The sequence below is a fragment of the Cervus elaphus genome, chromosome 27, assembly GCF_910594005.1.
Source record: "Cervus elaphus chromosome 27, mCerEla1.1, whole genome shotgun sequence".
Lineage (NCBI taxonomy): Eukaryota > Metazoa > Chordata > Mammalia > Artiodactyla > Cervidae > Cervus > Cervus elaphus.
The window spans coordinates 13,202,212-13,222,749 of NC_057841.1; the positions used below are offsets into that span (position 1 = coordinate 13,202,212).

The following is a 20,538-nucleotide window of genomic DNA, read 5'->3' on the forward strand; positions in this document are numbered from 1 at the left end:
GCTGGTTTACAAAGTGAACACATCCGTGTAAGAACGTTCAGATCAAGAGAGAAAACACCACCTGTACCGCTGACTTTCCACGCTCGAGGTTAATTTGCCTGTTGTTTGAGCTTTACATTCAAACCGCACCAGACAGTGAGTACCTTTCTTTGGGTTCTCATTTTTGCTCAACATTTTGTTCATGAGATGCATCTATGCAGTGCCCTCCACAAAAGTGTATGCCTTCTCATTGCCATAGCAATATAGCACATTGCTATAGCATCCATCTGGAGGAGGAAATGGCAGCCCACTCTAGTATTCTTGCCTGGAAAAATCCCATGGACAGAGGAGCCTGGTGGGCTACAGTCTGTGGAGGTGCAGAGAGTCGGACACAACTGAGCAACTGAACACACGCACACACACACACACACACACACACAGTATCCATCCTGATATTAGACATTTGAGTTGTTTAGTTTTTTACAAGCAGACTTGTTACAGACATTCTTGGACTTGCCTTTTGGTGAGAATGTGTATGCATAATACATAAGGCATCTCTATATATAATATGTAGTTCACTTGAAAAACTTTCTAAGAACATGTCATATTTAATATAGAACCTTCTACACGTCAAGGAAATTCATCACCACTGGAGACACATAAGCAGGAAAAACACACTTTTTTATTAATATTTAAAATGTACTTTATATTATACTGTGAGTTTACTAAATACAAGTTTTAGCATTTGTAACTTTAGCCTGTTTTCTTTTAATATTTTTTTTCAATTTTGTATTGGGGTATAGCCGATTAACAAGGTTGTGATAGTTTCAGGGGAGCAGCAAGGGGCCTCAGCGATACACACACATGTATTCATTCTCCCCCAAACCCCGCTCCCATCCAGGCTGCCACCTAACATTCAGCAGAGTTCTCTGTACTCTAGAGCAGGTCCTCCTCGGCTATCCAGTTTAAATATGGCAGCCTGTTTTCCGTATAAAAAAATCTCTTTACAGATTTTTTTTGACCATTTTCAGACAATGCTCTATTCTGATATTTTCAGATTGTCTAGGTCAGTGGTGTGCAATGGAAATATAATGCAAGCCACATATATAGCTTTAAATTCTCTAGTAGTCACTGAAAAATAAAAAGAAACATGAAATTAATTTTAATGTATTTTATGAATTCATACATAAAATATTATAATTTCAACATAATTAAGATGAGAAACTTTACTGTCTTCATAGTCCAATGCATATTTACATTCTTCCAGCCACATAAACATTTTCCAGTAACTGAATCAAGTATTGGATTTAACATTTATTAAAATTAAATAGAACTAGTTAACTCCATCACACTAGCCACATGTGACTAGTGGTTATTACTGGAAAGAACAGGCCTAGGTCAAGAGTGGTTTTGTTGTCCTCCCCACACTAACTTAAGCTGTGATAAAAATTAAAGAATTTTCTCTTTTACATCCTGTGGAAGGCAAAATTTTGAAATAGACTGAGAATTTTTTAGTCTACTTCTTTTGGGAAGATTCCTTTGTGCTTTCCTCTCAATTATGCTGTGCACTTAAAACTGCTCTTAAAAAATAAAGCGTTTAAAAAAAATGCAACATAGATTTTTGCTCGTGGCACACACGCTGATGATGGTAACATTCAATCCAGTGATGAAGTTTGTTTTACACAAGGTACAAGAGATGAAGACGGCATGGCTAGTTCACCAGGGAACGGTTGCTAGTGGTGCCTCGGGAGGGGAGGATGGGACTAATGGGAGCGGCTAGAGGTAACAACAGACAATGAAAATACTAGCACAGAGTGTAGAGCTGAAATTTTATCCTGTATCCCAGTGAGCAGCGGTAAAGTGAAAGTAATCTGACTTTGTAATAAAATTCTAAATGGTATTTCTGAAACATTCATCTAGGAAGTGATGCACAGAGTGCCTTAGAAGGGAAACTCGAGGCTAGGAGCCCAATTATTCAAGCAAGAGAAGGTGAGGCCCTGACCTGGGGATAATAGAGATGGAGAAAATGGGGGCGGACTGAAGAGACACTGAGGTAATAAAAGCAACAAGATGTGAGCAGTCGGATATGGAAAATATTCAGTAGGGAAATACCTAGCCTAACTTCCAGGGAAATTGGCCAAACATTTGTACCATCAGCCAAAATAAGGTGAGTGAGAAAGGAGACAAGGGAGAGAGGGAGAAAATTCTAGAGTGGAAAGGAATCCTAAGAGGTAGTGTCCTTTTACAGAAAGAATTCCAGCTCTGGAATCTGAGACTTGGTTTTCAACAGCAATTTCATCCTTTTCAATTGTTAAGCAAATTACCTCTGAGCCTCTAGACCCTCATTTATACTATTTCTTACTTTGAGAACTTTCATGAGGAATGAATATTTACGTATGTAAAACTCATAGAATAAATTAGATGCTCAGTTTAAAAGTATATGTATTTGGATCTGCTGAATGCCTGCACTGGATGCTATGCTGACCGCGTAAACAAGATGAAACCTAGAGTTTGCTCTCGATCAGATTACAACTTAATCTTCTGGTCTTTAGGAATAATAGTGTTTTATTTTCTTGGGCTCCAAAAATCACTGCAGATGGTGACTGCAGCCATGAAATTAAAAGACACTCCTTGGAAGAAAAGCTATGACAAACCTAGACAGCACATTAAAAAGCAGAGACATTACTTTACCTCCAAAGCTCTGTCTAGTGAAAGCTATGGTTTTTCCCGTGGTCATGTACGGATGTGAGAGTTGGAACACAAAGAAAGCTGAGCACCAGAAGAATTGATGCTTTTGAACTGTGGCATTGGAGAAAACTCCTGAGAGTCCCTTGGGCAGCAAGGAGATCAAACCAATCCATCCTAAAGGAAATCAGTTCTGAATATTCATTGAAAGGACTGATGCTGAAGCTGAAGCTCCAGTACTTTGGTCACCTCATGTGAAGAACTGACTCACTGGAAAAGACCCTGATGCTGGGAAAGATCAAAGAGAAGGAGAAGGCGAGAACAGAATCAGATGGTTGGATGGCATCACCAACTTGATGGACATGAGTTTGAGCAAGCTGCGGGAGTTAAGGATGGACAGGGAAGCCTGGTGTACTGCAGTCCGTGGGGTCACAAAGAGTCTGGCACCAATGAGTGAACTGAACTAATGAGCCTTCTGCCTCATAGAATTTTGAACCTATGATGGGTGAATGGGCTGACATCATAATCCATTTTTGTTCTCATAACACACATTCAATAATTGGTAGAAGTAGTTCCTGCAGCGATCACTATCATATAAAACTAAATAGCTTTTACAGATAACTTTTATGTAGAAAACCACGCAGCAAAAAAAAAAAAAAGAAAGAAAGAAAACCACACAGCAATATAAATATTTTATAGCAGGTAGTTTACTTATTTCAAAAATCAGGAAACTGGAACAAATCGTAAAAAAATTACATCCCATGATTAACTTCATGTTTTCAAGTTTCAAGGGAAACACTTTTTAAAAGGAAGGCTTAGCTGGCAAAAACGCATTACTGAAGTTTACTCCTGTGAAACAGATCTCGCAGGTTGCAAACGGGGGTCAAAGAAAATTCCAAATGCATTCTGCAAATACATGTAGGGTCACTCGACATCCAGTCTTCCATCTTTCTGCCCACTGTTAAGACCCGTCTTTTTTCAGGAATCTAACTACCAACTGAATAAGAGCTGCAGGTGAAAGAGATGGCAGGATTACACCCCTAGCGTTGCCAGTCTGCCTCGTCTTCCGTTCAAAGTCTGGCGCGCATTTAACTTCCGGGAAAGGACCCCCTGGCACCCACGCTCGCACCCTAGGTTCCCACGCTCTCGGAGGCAGTCCCGGGCGCAGAGGCTACGTGGCCGCGATCGCGCATGCGTGCCAGCCCGCTCCTGCGTGCCGGCCGCGCGCAGGCACCACGGCTCCGCGCATGCTCAGAGGCGGAGGTAGGCGGGGCCTGGGCGGGTGGCGGAGGCCGGCTCGCCCCGCCCGCGCCCACAGGTCCGCGCTTTCCTTCCGTGGCCCGACCGGCCGGCTTCCCCTTCCGGGCGCGCAGGCGGCGGCCGCCGGTGCTCGTTTCTGTGGCGGGCGCTGAGTCGGCTCTGGCAGCGCCTGTGCGGCGAGCATGGCAGCTCGGAGGCGCGGGCCCGCCCTGCGGCTCTGCGCCGCAGGTAGAGGCCGCGGGGGCGGTGCGGGTGGGCGCGGGGACCGTCTCCAGGTGGGGAGAGGCCTGCGCGGCCGCCGAGATACTTTCCCGTCCCGGGTCCCGGGTCCCGGGTCCCGACACCCGACACCGAGCGGGCGCTGTGGGGCCCTTAACCAGGCGCGGCTCCGCCGGAGACGCGCGCCTTCCGACCGGCCGCTCCGGCCGTCGGGGCGGAAGGGGCTTCGCGGAGCGCGAGCTCCTTCGGGGGCGTCGAGGGCGCTCCTCCCCGGCGCGCGCGCACACCTGCTCGGCGCTGGGCTCTGAGCCTGGCCAGCTCAGAGGCATCCTCGCCCGCGCGGGCGCATCCTGGCCGGGCCCCGGGGCTGTGCGGTGTGGCCTGGGGACCGGTTGGTCCTGCTCAGTCTCGGCCCCGCGTCGCCGTCCTCCCCACGACGGGTCCACTCGCACCGTTTAGCTCCCACGGCCTGTCCGACGCTGCTCTGTGATCAGTGTTAGGAGTCCAACCCAATTTTGTTTCTGTCAATTTGGAGGTGGGGGGGGGGACTATATTTTGGATGGGGTTTGAAGTTTATCTCTGAGATCATTGCTTCTAGAGGAAAAGAAATATAGACAATGTTCACGTCTACCCCAAAAAGATGAGATGGTGAAAAACAGGATGAAAGTAAAAATATATTTAAAAGGAACTTCCGTCCTTTAGAATTACTGGCCTAGGTAGAACTTGCTGTCACCACATGGTCATAAATATTAAACAGGTGAACGACTTATGCTTTTGCCTAATTTGCGTCCTGGGATGGATGAATGGTGTGTTTTTTGGGAGGTTGTAAAAAACCAGAAACATTTTATAGGTGAGTGAGCATATAATGTAAGCCACAAGATAAATTAGCATGTATTTTACTGTATACATTTTGTCTTTTGTTTTCAGTTTTTCTACTGGATCTGGCTTTCTGTAAAGGACATGTGGAAGATCTAGATGACTCGTGAGTTTATCTGTTTTTAAATAGTATCTTCATTTCTTCCAGCTGTGATGTTATCTGAACACTGGTATGAGTCCACTATTTTTTAAAATAACACTTGTTTTATTGAGCACGTAAATCTGTGGTATGTAATTTGCTAATTTTGTTTGGAGGTAGATTTTTTTTTCCTTTGAAGTGTAGTTGATTTATAATATTACATTAGTTTCAAGTGCACTACGTTGTGTGATTCTAATCCTTTAATAGCAGACAATGGCCAGTGCTTAGCTAGCACCGGTTTTGCTCCAGGAGTTGCACAAAATGGGATTGCACTCGGCAGTTTTATGAGCAGTCATAAAAGTAAAAACTGGCAGAGTCTTCCGTTTTACCTGTACAGTGTTAGTCACTGCTGAGTGGGTGCTGGAGTTTGGTAACCATCCAGTCACGCAGCGGGAATCACCAGGCCTTGCTTGTCGTAGGTGAGGAGTCCGGCTTCAGACCAGCATCCTGTGTGTGGCTTTGGGGCCTGAGCATGGGCAGTGACACGGCTTTTCCTGGCTGGGCCCTGGGGGGAAGCTGCCCTGCCCGCCACAGACGTGGAGCAGAGACAGTGCACCGCGGTCTCTGGCGTGGGGTGAGCCCTAGTCATGGACTCGGGCTCCCCAGCCGTCTCCTGTGTGTGCGTCTGCATTCTCAGCCTGCGGGCCCCTTGTGGAGACCTGCTGGTGGGGGCCTCGCCTCAGGCATTTCTTAGGGAAACCTCCTTATTGAGGGGCTTGGCTGAGACCCTTTCTGCATGTGGACCCGGTACTTCTCCTCTCCTGTCCCTTCCCTCCTCCCTCCCCTCTGCGTGTGGGTCCTCCTCGAGGAGGCAGACGCCTTTGGTTCGGGCCTCCTCCAGGGTGAGATGCATCTCTCAGTGCTGAGGAGCTGGCAGCTCGTTTCTGCCTGCTGGCCTGCACTGGCGCAGTGAATGAGTCAAGTCTTGACTCTCCGTTTGGCTGGTTGTCCTCGTTCACCACCCCAGCCCGCAGCAGGGTGCTCTGCCGAGCAGAGAGCCCCAGGGTCCCCAGGGACGCTCAGCAGCCTTCCTGGTGGGTATCGGGTGCCCTCGTGGATTGTTTACAGGCGCTTCGATTCTCAGAGAAGCCGCTGGGAACTCAGGTGACTTTGTTAAAGTGCGTGGTGCCTAGAAGGGTGTGGCACCCCAGACCTGCTCCTTTGGGAGGAGGAGGAAGCGAGGTGAGCCGCTGCAGGAGACCGGACCCTGACTCACCTCAACCCTGCTGAGCTGACAGGGTTGGCCCTCCTGTAATGCGCTTCCCAGGTGGTAAAGAAGCCGCCTGCCAGTGCAGGAGACACAGGTTTGATCCCTGGGTCAGGAGGATCCCCTGGAGAAGGGAATGGCAAGCCACTCCAGGATTCTTGCCTGGGAAATTCTTGCAGAGGAGCCTGGCGGGATACAGACCACAGGGTCGCAAAGAGTCGGGCATGACTGAGCGACTAAACAACAACAGTCTCCTGTAAGTGAAAAGCTTGTCTGGTCCACCTTCCTAGTGTCCGTGGCCACCCGAGCCTCCTGTGAGCTCGGGGTCTGCGGTGAGGGATCAAGGACACTGGGCAAGGAGGCCATTAACTGGGCCCAGGTTCTGGGTTTGTGCTTTCTGCTCCTGCTTACTACTGGGCCCCTGTGAAGATGAGACACTGGGTTTCTGTGTCTCTGCCCCGATAGACACTCTGTTCTGTCTGCGACACTCACCAGAATGGCCCTGTGCTGACTAAGGGACTAAGGGAAATAGCCAACGAGCATTCCGTGCTGTCAGCTGAACGCGGGGACTGAATTATTCTTTATCCCAGAGCAAGCGGACGTGCAGCTTATTGCCTCCTGGGCCCACAAGAGGATGGCCCTTGGAAATTCAGGCACCGTCCTAGCTTGGGCGGGTGAGCAGGGATTGCCTTGGCTGAAGAAGACTGAACTGGCGTGAGAAGGCTGCCCTGCTTGTCTAACCCTGGCCAGGGCTAAAACACCTCCCCAGGGACTGAGGACCTCGCTGGGCCAGTGTTCTCAGCATATGGAGCGCCTTGGCTCCTCATCCCCCCGTAGGGACCCCTGGATCCTGACTGCAGATGACTCTGTCTCTGGGTTGGGTCCAGCCAGCCCCATGCGTTGCACTGACTTGGGCTGCACTGTCAGGCCTTGTGAGACCTTGTTTGTTTGCTGTGCAGGTTCCCCGAGGGCGCTGGATGTGGTGATGCCTAGGCTTTGCGGCCCAAGCCACGCATCAGCGAGCGCAGTCATTGGTGTACAGGGCACCCTCCATGTTAGCCCTGATCCTCAGGGGTGCTCAGCATCTTAGTGAACAGTTAAAGGACCAGTCTGACCAGCTGATGTAGGGGTCAGGGTCACATGGCCCAGATGACACCTCTCAGGCGAGCAGTCTGGGGTCTCACGGCAGCAGTTTCCTGGTTGGGTGCTTCCCGTTAGCCCTGCGTGTTTGAACACGCTGTCTGCCCCCTTCCTTTACTTGTTGCCCGTTTACAGTTACTGACACCTTCCTCTCCACGTGGGGCCCCGTCTGGGATTCCGTACCAGTCAGCTCCTTCCCATCGACGGGAGAGGAGAGAGGCTATTAAGCATCAGATGATGGGAGACAGTGGCCCCCGCCATTTACCTTTGGGTGCAGAGCTGCCTGCAGACATCAAGAATAATGGCCATCAGTGAGAGCGTTCTGGCTGAACAGTTTGCTTAAGGCGGCCATGACACCTGGGTAGCCCCACAAGATGAACATAAAATAGAATTTTTTACCGTAAACCCCAAGGGAGTGAAAACATTTGGGTTCCCCAACCTGGGAGCCAATTAAAGGCGCTGTCCTTGTCCACAGACGGCTGCAGCTGGGTGGATGTGAACACCCGGGAGCTCCGGTCTGGGGAGTGTGTTCTCTCTGTCTTACCTATAAGGTTAAGAATCTTACTAAAATATTCCCCTAGAGAGCTTCTGTCATTCATCAGTATAAATTGAATACAGATCACTGTGCGAGGCATGGGTAGTTGAAAACAAATGCACTTCTTTCTCGATTAGTGTGTCTGTGGTTTGATAACATGTATATAACCACAACGTGTGGAAATTGATGAGATCATAAAGAGGGTAAAGGTGACACAGAGAGATTGTTTCTAGCTTTGAGTAGTTTAGGAAGGCATTATGGAGTTAGCAGTGCTTTTGACTGCTAGGATTTGAATATGAAAAACTACAGTAGACGCTCAAATAAACATTGAGTTTATCTGCGGTAGGTGCCACAGTCTGAAAATCTTAGGGGGTGTCTGAATGGAAGGGTAAGCTGGAGCCAGATTAGTGTAGCCGCAGCACCATCAGCAGAGGGAAAGGACTCGTGGGGCGGATTCCAGGGGAGCCAGGAGCAACTTCCCAAGAGTCGTCTCTCCGTAGAGTCGCACAGGACAAGCTTAATTTCTCCACTAGGAGTTGCAGCCACGTGTGACATGGTACCCACCGAGGGGGCTCATTGGAGACTCTGCCCAAGAACTTATCTTGGGGATTGGCCGTGTCAGCACCCCTCTGCCTAGCCATTACGAGCCTCCCTGAAGGAAGGTGGCTGTTCATATAACCACACTGTTTGTGTGGTGGCAAACCAGTGAGCCGCCCTTAACAGGAAATGGGGGGAACCCTCCTGAGAGTCAGGTTCCCAGATCCCGCCCAGCAGCCAGGCCTGCCAGCAGACTTCTAAGGCTCACCCCCACCCCCGCCCCCCTCTGTTCCCTGTTAGGCCCAGGTGTAAGTGGAGGAGAGGGGCTCCAAGCTGAAGCATTTACGTTTCTACAGAGTCCCACTCGAATTTTTACTCCTAATTTATCATTGCTCTTGTTTTATTAAGGTGTTTATGGATATGATTTAGACGTCACTGAGTAAAACTTTTAAAGTAAAACTTATTGAAAAATTTGTCCCGTGACCCTATATTTACCAATTTGTTATCTTTACCTGTGCTATTCTGTTGTAAAGTGGAAACCTACAGTCAAGATCTGTGTTCTTGTTTTTTAGGTTTAAAGAAAATCGAAAAGATGACATTTGGCTTGTAGATGTGAGTATGTAAATTTTTTGTACAGATCAACCATCCCTCCCATTTTAAATGTGACTTCCCATTCTCCTCACCCAAATATGGTAACAGACGGTACCAGTGTGCATAACTCACTTTGTCTTCTCGGGTAGTACTATCAGGGATTTTATATTAAAGTGAACCTCAGAGCCTTAGGATCTCTGGCAGGGGAACCCGTTTTTGATGAAATTCTCACGAGGTCTACTTGTGCATTATGTCAGAGGGCGATTATAGTATGGTTTTATCACAGAATTCACTCTCAGTGTTTAATTTCATCCAAGAGATTGAGTATATTAGTATCACTTGGCAATCAAAGTCATCTTTTCATCTTGATAGTGAGAGAATCAGCTTTCCGTCTTTTCCTTGCTGTGACGTTTTGAATGTGTTTAAACCTGTGATGTCTGGGGTGCATTTTGACATGCCTCAGTGAGACAGTGGGGTGAGTGGCAGCGAGAGAGATGGAATGAGACGGGCAGAGCTGACGGTCACTGAAGCCAGGCAGCGAGGCGTAAAGGTCACTGGTTTGTCTGTCTCCCTAGATATAGGTTTGAACATTTCCATAGGCTGATATTATGAGAGTTAAATCTTACTTCATAAAAGTACAACACACAGTTTTTGTTATGCTGCCTAATGGGAGGCACCTAAGTACCACCCCAACCATCTGGTGATTCTGAAGAAGGAAGAACCAGGATTTTAGTTTCATCAGCCTGACTTGTCACTGTGCCAAACTGTCTTACCAGGGGTTATACTTACAGGAGCAGAGTCACCTACTGTGTTAATGGTTTTTGCAATAGAGATAAGTTGATGTTTGTCATTAACACTTAAGGGGTGTGCATGTGATATATGAAGTGTATTTGATGGTTTAATTTTATATCTAACATGGACATACTCATTTGGGAGCAAAGATGTTTTTATTTTATTTAATTTTTTTTTGCAAAGGTGTTTTTAATCGTAAATCATCTATTTTAAATAGATATCAGTAGCCATTTAAACTGACTTTAATATCAGTATTGAGTTATATCCTAGAAGTTGACATGTCTAGGTTTGTGTGTGTTTATTTTGTAACCACTTTAATATATTTAGACTTTTGGTCCAAAATAGATGATTATCCAATCGTTTAGTGAAAAAGATTCTTGTACAGTTAAGATTGACATCCACAGTAGTACAGCATCTTAGTGATTTTCTCTCTTTTTTTTTTAAACAAGTTTTATGCACCATGGTGTGGCCATTGTAAAAAGCTGGAACCGATTTGGAATGAAGTTGGTCTTGAGATGAAAAGCATCGGTTCTCCAGTGAAAGTGGGAAAGATGGATGCTACTTCCTATTCCAGTAAGCAGCTACTCGATTTATTATTTTTCTGTTCTCATAATGCAAGTGTTTTAATTAGAAGAAGCAGTATTTAAGGTAACAGGAAGAAGAGATTTCAGACTGTGTATTTTACGAGTTTAGATGGGTTAACCATTGAGTGTGTGATACGCAGTCTGTGTTAATCTTATACTTAATACAGTTCTAGAACCCCTGTTCCTACTGGGAGCCCACTTGAGATAGTCACTTGCCTGAGACAGCTACAGGAGATGGAGTGTTGAACTCTGGATGTCGCTGTGAGGGTGAAGAATGAGAGTTGGTTGTCTGAGCGGCCGAGTGGCGTGGTCTAGGAGTCCACGGGCGCTCGAAGGATGAGGCGAGCTAACATGCGAGTGGGGATCAGGAGCGTGCTCACGTTGGAGAGGGTGTTACAGCGAAGTCGTAGCGCTGTCGATGAGTTCAGCGAGTCTGCACCAGACACGAGAGTGTCTCGGGCAGAGGCTGGCAGGCCGCGGCCCTGGACAGGCGGCCCCGCCGGCTTTGTGCCCGGAGCTCCTCTGAAACAGTCTCTCCTGTGTTTACTGTTGTCTCTGTGGCTGTTTCTGTGACCCAGAGGCAGAATCAAGTAGTTGCAAGAGAGACTGTCGCCCCACAAAGCCTAAAATGTTTATTATCAGACCCTGTACAGGTAAAGTTTACCAATACCTGTCTTAAAGGGTTTGGGAAGAGGCAGAATTAAGTTCAGAGAATATGAGGTGTCACACAGACTTGGGGAGAGCACGGCTCAGAAAGTGGATCAGATCCCGCTCTGCCTGCTGCTGTTTCCTGTGGCCCGAGGGACGTTTCTTAACATTTAACAAATCGCCAAACTTTGATTTCTACACCAGTGAATGTTTAATCACGATGCATTTTGCCGTGGTTGTTTTGAGACTGGATTGATACAGCACATGTACAGTCCCTTGTAGTGCGCAATAAAATGGGGGTTCCTTTTTCCATTAATTAATGAAGAAAGTGGAAGTATGACATATGAAATGCATATTTCATTTTAGGAAGTCAGCATTGTACTCTAGGTGTAAATTTAGGAGAAGACAGACCTATGTTTTAAATCCAGGTCAGTCATCTCTTACTTTTGTGGCTTTGGGGGAGCTCCTAACCTCTCTGAATGTTAGCGCCCTTGTCTGTAAATGAGAGAGGGATAATTCTCAAGGTTGTGAGGATTGTATTAATATTTCTTATTCAGAAGCCCTAGCACAATGGCTTGCACTTGTTAAGTGCTGAGGAATAATACCAGACTTTAAGAGCCTCTCAGGTAGGACAAGGTGTTTTGGGTTTTGTCAGTTTTCAATAGAGAGCTAACACACATTTTTGAGAAGGCAGATGATTTGATAATGCTTTTGGGAGAAACATGTAGGATGAAAAGAGCAGTTATAGACAAAAAGATTATCTAAGCTGACTTTTGTATGCATCTTGATATAGGATACTGGGAGGCCAGACTTGAGTGGTTGGCAGGAGAGTAAAGAGACAATAATTCTTAATAGACATTTGCGAGGGTTAAATCACAGATTTGATAGATTAGCTCTGGTATAAAGAAAAACAATTGAAAATAATAGTGTAAGAGTCTTAGCAAAACTCACACTGGAACTATATTACCATTACCAGGAAAAAAACAATTATATGTAATTCTGTATTTATGTGTTAGTAGCTGTTTCAGCTTTGCGGTTTTTGCTTTATTGTGCTTGAGAATATGGGGAACTAGAGTGTAGGTGAGATATTAGAACTAGAGTTGTTGAGTCACACAAGTGAACTGCTGCGACTTTAGGAGGGGTGAGATGGATGGTAAGAAGTTAGAGAAGGTAATATGGTCGAGTGGGTATTTCCTGAAGTAATCTTTCACAATGTTTAAGGAATTACTCCTTTTAACTTGTGAAAGTAAATGCTTCTGTCTAGGCATGTATGTTGACTAGATGGCATACACGTACATTTGTCTGTGTTGTAATGCATTTGTTTCACTGAGTCAAAGGGTAGTCAATAAAGAAGTAAATTGTCTGCTGTTTAGTGTTTGATGCCAGCGATGGATGCATTTTTCACCTTATTATAGAATCGAGATGTTTTGTTTGCTATGGAAGAAAGAAATGCCATCTTCTTTGAAAAAAAAAAAGTTGTTAAGTATTCAAAAACTACTGTTTAGAGATTGCAAATATATTTTTGGCACATAATTCTTAAAGCTTTCTTGAATATTTCAGGGCAGCTCAAATACAGGCATTTTAGTAGAACTTGGACTCAAACAGGTGAAGAAATTGAGTTCCCTTTTCAGGCCAGCTGTGGGCAGTGCTCTGCCTCTGACGGTGGAGCACTGGAGGACTGGCAGTTTCCGGCACGTCTCCTCCATCCCCCTGGGGAGCTTCGCAGGTGGTCACGGCACCAGTGTTCCCAGCGTTTAGTCTGCAGGCTACCTGTGTTAGGATACCTGGGTGCTCAGTATGAATTCAGATTCCAAAGGCCCACACCTCCCCTACCAAATGAAAATCAGGTTGAGTCATGAGAATCTGTATTTTTAACATGGACTTCAGGTGATTCTGCTGCATACTTGAGCTAGAGAATCACTGAAGTAAAGTATAATTTTGATGGATCGTCCTAGGATTTCAGTTTGGCGTGGGATTGGATTATTCAGTGATCAAGTAGAGAAAATCTCTTAGACGACTTGAGGGTAGCTTAGTTCTCAATCATGTAATTGCAGTGATTAAAATGAACACCATCATATTCAATCCAGCAAGTCTCTGTGTATAGAATTGTTGAATGGGAGAGATTTGAACTTTCCTGATTTATCCTGCAATATGTATTTGGAATTTTATCAGATATTTCTTGATGGCATGGTTTTAACTTATTATACAACTTCTTAATGTTATTTGATGTATTATGTCCAGTGCAAATTCATATGTTACTTTGGCCTTTCTTTTTCTACATATTCTTTAAAAAATGAGGACAAAAATGTTCTCATCCAAAAGTTAAAATGTTACCATGTTACCAGTAATCCCTTACTGATTTCTATTGTGAAACCACTGAAAATGCTACTTATTCCTCTGCCTGAGTGTGACATCATTTTATATAAAGATCATATTTTACCTCTCTGTGATGTATAAATTTTCAAGGGCATTTGACCAGGAAGATTCTTATTCTCATTCCATGATTCCAGATATATTTGCAAATCAGTCATACGTTTCTAGATTATAAGCCCTTCTAATCAGTGACTGTTTTTCAAGGTTGTTCTGACTTGGTCTGGTGGACATTTGGGGCCAGATAATGTTTTGTGGGGAGAAGAGTTTCCTGTGCATTGTTGGGTGTTCAGCCCGTCCTTGGTCTCTGCTCACGGGATGCTGGTAGCTCCCTTCTCCCTCCCCCATCACTGTCAGCTGAAATCCTATCAGGGTTGGAAGTTAACGTTCAAAGAACCGAGTGTCTAAAGGGTGGGTGGCATCAACTCCATCTTACAGGCAAGAAAACTCAGGTCCAGGAGATTAAGTGATGGTACAAAGTGTGCAGCTGGGATTCTCTCACTGCGACCTATTAGGAGAACCGTAACATCAGCTATAAAATTCCATCGCCATTTTTCTCATTGATTGCATATTTCATTTTATTTGACTTGTGTACAAATATTACACTGAGTTATGTAAGCAGTTGCTACTAGCTCTACCCTCCCTCTCCTGATCAGTTACATTTGTCTCTATATTTTGGCACTTCTTAATGAGGTGCAGTTGAAGGTAATCAGAGTCTATGTTTGCCTGCCTTCTTAATTTGAGGTGAGGAGCATTAAGAACATATTTACTCACATAATCTATATTTTTACTTGGAAGAGGGCAATCTTAAGAACAACAGTATTCAGTTAGAATATCCTTGATCCAGAAGTATTTGCAAATGATATGACTTATTTGGGTTTAATACCAAAATATAGAAACAGCTTATATAAAAAAAACTCTGTATCAAAAAAACTACCTGATTTAAAAATGGGCAGAAGACCTAAATAGACATTTCTCCAAAAAAGACATACAAATGGCTAACAGGCACGTGAAAAGATGCTTAACATCACTAATTATTAGAGAAATGCAAATCAAAGCCACAAAGGCATGTCACCTCTCACCTCTCAGAATGGCCATTATCAAAAAGTCTGCAAATAACTAATGTCAGCAAGGATGTGGAGAAAACAGTTGTGTACTGTAGGTGGGAATTAAACTGATGTAGCCACTTAGGAAGACAGTATGGAGGTTCCTTAAAAAACTAAAACTAGAACTGCCCTATGATCCAGCAATCCCACTCCTGGGTATATATCTGGAAGAAATGAAAACTCTTAATTTGAAAAGATACATGCACCCCATTTGCAGCACTGTTGCTGCAATGGAAACAGTCCAAGTGCCCATCAACAGGTGATTGGTTTAAGAAGATGTGATACACACACATACATATACATACACAGTGAATATTTAGTCATGAAAAAGAATGAAATTCTGCCCTTTGCAGCCACATGAATGGACCTAAAAAGTAGTATGCTTAGTGAAATAAGGCAGACAAAAAATGATAAATATTGTATGTTATCACTTGTTTGTGGAATCTGACAAATAAAACCAATGTATATGTTAATATCAAAACTGAAATGGACTCACAGACAATAGCAAACCAAGTATGGATGTCAGTAGGGGGAGGGAAGCAAGGAGGGGTGAGATAGGAACGTGGGGTTAAGAGTTACAGACCAGTGTGTAAATAAGCAACAAGGTTATGTACAGCACAGGGAAATGCAGCCGTGTTTTATAACAACCTTCGGCAGGGTATAATCCGTGAAAATAGGGAGTCACTATGCTGTAACTAATATTGAACGCCAGCTATCCTTCAGTTATATATATGTATGTGTGTACAACGTGACAGAATTAAGTGCCAAGTTAGAGGGAGGTGCAGACCCGTTGTGTAATTGGTCTCAGCTCACAGGGCTGTTCAGACAGGACCTGTATCCTCGTATCTGTGCACCAGGTTCTTACTTCTGTCACCCCGCTCTTTGTGTCACCTCTGACAAAAGCGGTCGTTGATCACTGGCCAGAACCTTCTGGTCACCTCTCTCCATGTGTAAGGGAGAAGGTCTAGCATTGAAAAAGGAAGGAGGAGAGATTTTCTGTACTATTTGCCACAAATTCACTTTGTTTTTTTCCTGCGTATTGCTGTGGGGGAGAGAAACCAAAATTAATGATTACTAAAGTGATTGGTAAATCAGCACCCAGTTTTTTTATACCCAGCTATCATAAAAAATATTCTGGAAATAAAACAGAGTGATTATATGAGTAAATAAAGTATACTTTGCATAAATTAGGATAGTTGTGTAAATATATTGTGTTTTGTCTACTAACTGAGAATATTTTACTTCTTTTTTCCTGTCCTAGTTGCCTTAAATCTGTAAAGTGGTGTAGTTTTGATTTTCTATAGTGATTACTATGCCTCTTAAAGTCCTCTAATTCTCTGTTGTTTCCTTATTTTTGTTACTATTTTTTGTTTTCCTTAAAAAGATGCCATTGTAGTGACTGTATCTTATTTTAATTAACGTGAGGATTTCACAATAATTTTTGAAGTAACTGAAATTATTAATACTCTAGGTTATTACAAAAGAAGAAACTTTTAAAACAAGTAATGTTGCTTTTAGATCATAAATTATTTTTGCAATTACAGTTCATGTTTTTAAAATTAAAGTACAAAGCAGTTCTTTTAAGACTCAGAAAACATTAAAGGGTGAGATGGGCCTTTTTTTGGAGAAATACGTGTTCTGTAAATGAAGTCAAATAAAGAGTGAGACTTTATTTATATATGTGTGGGTATATATATATAATAATTTTTTTTAAAAAATAAGAACATCTTTTAAAATAAGTACTTTAGAGATAAAATTTACTCTTTTGGAATTTATTTTTTGTTTTGTCATAGTATTTTTGTGTAAGTCATAAGTTGGATTATCAAGTAATTATTTTGTATGAGAATGTCATGTTTTTTCCTTTTTGTGTGTTTACATTATTTTTTAAGAGTTAAAAACAACATATCTGTATGGGTTTGTATAAGTATTTTTTTTTAAGTAAAAGGCTCATTTATTACCTAGTTTCTCATTTTTAAAAAATTTAGAATTATTTATTCTTTTTCTTATCAAGGCATTGCTTCAGAGTTTGGAGTTCGAGGTTATCCAACAATTAAGCTGTAAGTTGAGTGTTGTATGTTTATATGTGTATTTTTATTAGTTCACTCTACTTACATTTTATTACATTAATTTCTAGTAGCTTCCTTGGAGAATTGAAGACTTGGGTTCAGCAGTTCCTTTTAGGTGCAGTGTGGTCCAGGGAGAGGGATCCATCTGTGCTTCTCTTTGCACTTAAGTTAATGTGTGGTTTAAGGCTAATTCACCCAGTGTGTTTTGAGTTAGACTGTGAGAGGTGCTTAGTGGGACAGGGTGTACAGTTGTAAATTACAACAGGTCTTTTACCCCTCAGGCGCTCAAGAGGGTATTCTGTTTAACTTGTGAATCCTGTCTTGTAACAGATTTTACTTTTCTGTAATTAAAATAGACCTATTTCATTAGAGGTGAAAGAAAAAGAAAATAAAATTGATGGATATTAGTTATCACCTGTAGATTTGACCGCGTCTGACACAGCATATACAGTAAAAAATATCTTGTCATAATTCTAAAGGCCTTGTTTTGTAATCATGATTTTATTGAATTTTCTCATGAGTTTAATCCTGATCTCATCCTTATTTTGGTCATATGAAGAGTTGAGGAATTACTTGGAAATTTATTTTTGTAATAAAGTAAGTTATTTTTTTAATTCTTTGGGTTCTGTGTTGGCCTCCCTCCTCCCACTGTTTAAAAATGTTTGCTAAGCCTCTTAGTTTCCTGTGTTCAGTTAATTATCTTTTTCTTCTGGTTTAATTATAGGTGTTCTGTTGCGCTTTCACAACTTTTAAAATTTCAGTTAGTTGGACACAGTTCATTGGCCAGATTTTAGAAGATTATCTAATTTTCTAGAAGACCTGTTTTTAATGTGTTGTTTTACTCTGCAGTCTTGGTGCATTTATCACGTTACTCTGTTGTATTGCTTAAAAATGGTTTTATCTTTACCAAAATATTTTTAATTCCCGTCCTTTCACTGACCTTTTAGTAGAGAAGATAGTAAGACTTATGCTTTGAGTTCCTTACCATGAATGTGTATGTTTTTCCTTTATTAGAAGGCATAAATATATGCAGCTGTCAAACAGTGAAATATTTTCACATAATTTTAGAAAAATGTAGTCTTTTCTTTGCATTTTTAGTTGTTGATCCCTTGAAGGCAGTGTTCAGCTGTTTTTCCCCATGATTATGCTGCTTCTAAAGCTCCATTTACTATTTTGTATGCTGTGATTTGTGTAACAATAGAGAGTGATTATCATTAAATATGAAAACAATTAATGCAAGCTTTTATCTTGTTTTCTTCTTTTAAGATTAAAAGGGGACCTAGCATATAATTATAGAGGACCACGAACAAAAGATGATATAATTGAGTTTGCTCACAGAGTGTCAGGGTAAGTTTGTATTATGACAGGCCTTTATGATATCAGTATTTGAAAATTAAATGTATTTTAATAAACCACACTGAATATACATATTTTTAGGTTTTTAAATGAAATTTGTCTATGAGGAAAGGTAGAGTTGCATAGCATATGCAAAGAGCTTCTCTAGAAAAATAAAAGGGTCCATGATTTATGTTACATATTTGTTGACCTCACTCACATTTAAATTTATTTTGTGTATAGAAGAGCTTTTCCCCAATGGATTTTTTGGGGAAAATAATACATTTTCAAGACTTGATTACTTCTAACAGCTTTGTGAATCTCAATTTTTATTTTATGATGATTTTGCCTTTGTACTACCTGGTTTACATTATTTTTCACATTGTCTAGTTTCAGTGTTAAGAGAAACCCCACAACATGATATTCTGAATAGTCTTAGACTTTAATCCCTAGCCTATGATATGTGAAGATGTTTTTTAGATGTAGCCAAGATTCTTTCCCACATCTTTTCACATCTTTCACGTGAATGCCAGCTGTGAGGTATTGTTGCACGCTTTGCTTAGAATATAATGTAATAGAACCCAGAGATTTTTTTTGAGTTTCAGATCTCTGAAGTTTTACTGCTAAGAAAACAAATTTTGTCTTTCCTTTTGGTTTGAATTTGGTGAATTTTTGTTTTTTAATCTACATCTTGCTGGCATATATAGAAAGTTGGTGCATATACTTATTTAGTGGGATTATGTATAACTTCTTGAAGAGAACATTTATCAAAGTAGGTTACTTTGAAAGTATAGTAGCTTATGAGTTTGACAGGATGTAATATATTGATAGCTCTGAATATTTTTAAGTTAAATTGAAATACTGGAATGGATTTGTTGGGTGGCATGATACTACCTAGCTTAAATTGTTTGAGAAAAGACACAGAATTAGGAATGATCTTTGAATATTAAAGTTTGCAAAGCTTTGATAAAGTATAATCTTTACTGTATTTTCTTACTGATTGCATGTTTCATTTTATTTGCTTTGTGAATAATTTTGAGGTAACTTTATATTACATGAGGGGGTCTCTAGTAGGATTACTTTATTCCCCTATGGTTTAGATTAGTCTTTATGTTTTGGCAATTTTAAGATGGCCTTCTCCTGATGTAACTAGGACTGAGTCTACTGCAAAGGAAATTTCAAGAATCACTTCTGGAGTTGCGTCACTTACCAGTTAATTACTTACGCATTAAAATAGAGACTTGAATAGAGTGATGCAATGCATTTAAAGAACTGTGCATTTTGAAAATATGTTTGCCTTTGCAGAATACATCTTGTTCCTTTTGCAAATGTGATAGAATAAAAATCTTATAGACCACATTTAGAAGACGACTGCCTCTTAGCTTTTAATAATATTTCATAAGTCATATGTTTTATAGTCACCTTTGATGTAGTTCATTTCTCAGTTTATTTGGCTTTGAAATATCTAATAAAACTTCTTACAGTTTTGTTTTCATAAAATTCTTATATGCTACCATTTTCCATTTTATTTTTCCCAAGAAGAATAACATACTTAGGAACATTTTAGATTTTATTCTTTATAGGGTGTTTTAAAACTACATAGCATTTAAATGGACAGAGTAAGACATAAATGTTCTAAATATAATATTATTAACTCCTGCAATAGTGTTTCACAGTGTGTTTGTGTGAATGATCTTTTGAAAGGGAGAAAAAAAATTACCTCTAACGTGGATGGTTTTGTTCTTAGCTGAGGATTCTAAATAGATTATAGTCCCATCTTCGCCTATCCAAACATTGGTTCAGGTGATATTCTCCAGAGGGACATATTTAAAGCTTATTTTTTAAACTGGTAGATCAAATTGTAGGTACTGTGTTTTTATTATATGGGTTTAACAGTGGTCATGGGCTATAGTTCATAAGATTTATGTGGATTGAATGATATACTTAAAATGCAATTCATACAGTAATAAAAGTTTGTGACATTTAGACATGATGGGCTGACATAAGTAGAAACAAAGTATGTACTAGTCTTAGTTCAAATACAAGATTTTTTTCATTTGTTCTATTTTCAAACAGGGCTCTAATTCGGCCACTTCCGAGTCAGCAAATGTTTGAACATATGCAGAAGAGACATCGAGTATTTTTTGTTTATATAGGTGGAGAGTCACCTCTAAAGGTAGCAAATGATTTTATTTTTTAATCCATAAGAACAGATGTATTGTAATTTAATTTTCTGTATAATGAAGACTTTCATGAAAAACTCAAGACTTACTTCACCCTTATTAGGAATACTTTTGTTCAATCTAAGTGTTTTTATAATAAAAGCACTTTGTCATATACCCTCTATAGTATTTGCCTTCATGAAACAATTGAGTAAAAAGTGGGTGGATGTTGCCTGCCTTAGTCTTTCTTCTGTTCCTGACCTGTTTATTTAAATTCTGTATTGCTTTTCAGCATTTTGAGACTTTG

At 41.6% G+C, this 20,538-nt stretch overlaps 1 protein-coding gene across 2 annotated transcripts in view; it reads left to right on the plus strand.

Annotated features, from left to right (window-relative positions):
* The first annotated feature begins 3,943 nt into the window (after window positions 1-3,943).
* The window catches only part of TMX3 (thioredoxin related transmembrane protein 3), a 36,619-nt gene continuing 20,024 nt past the window's right edge, over window positions 3,944-20,538 (plus strand). Inside the window, exons 1-7 of one of the 2 annotated variants that reach the window (XM_043889041.1) lie at window positions 3,944-4,152; window positions 5,071-5,125; window positions 9,150-9,189; window positions 10,410-10,533; window positions 16,680-16,725; window positions 18,001-18,081; window positions 20,146-20,245. In XM_043889041.1, coding sequence (XP_043744976.1) covers window positions 4,107-4,152; window positions 5,071-5,125; window positions 9,150-9,189; window positions 10,410-10,533; window positions 16,680-16,725; window positions 18,001-18,081; window positions 20,146-20,245 — 492 coding nt within the window. In that variant the 5' untranslated portion in view covers window positions 3,944-4,106. The remainder of the gene's footprint in view (window positions 4,153-5,070; window positions 5,126-9,149; window positions 9,190-10,409; window positions 10,534-16,679; window positions 16,726-18,000; window positions 18,082-20,145; window positions 20,246-20,538) is intronic. The other variant, XM_043889042.1, reaches the window with a different exon arrangement.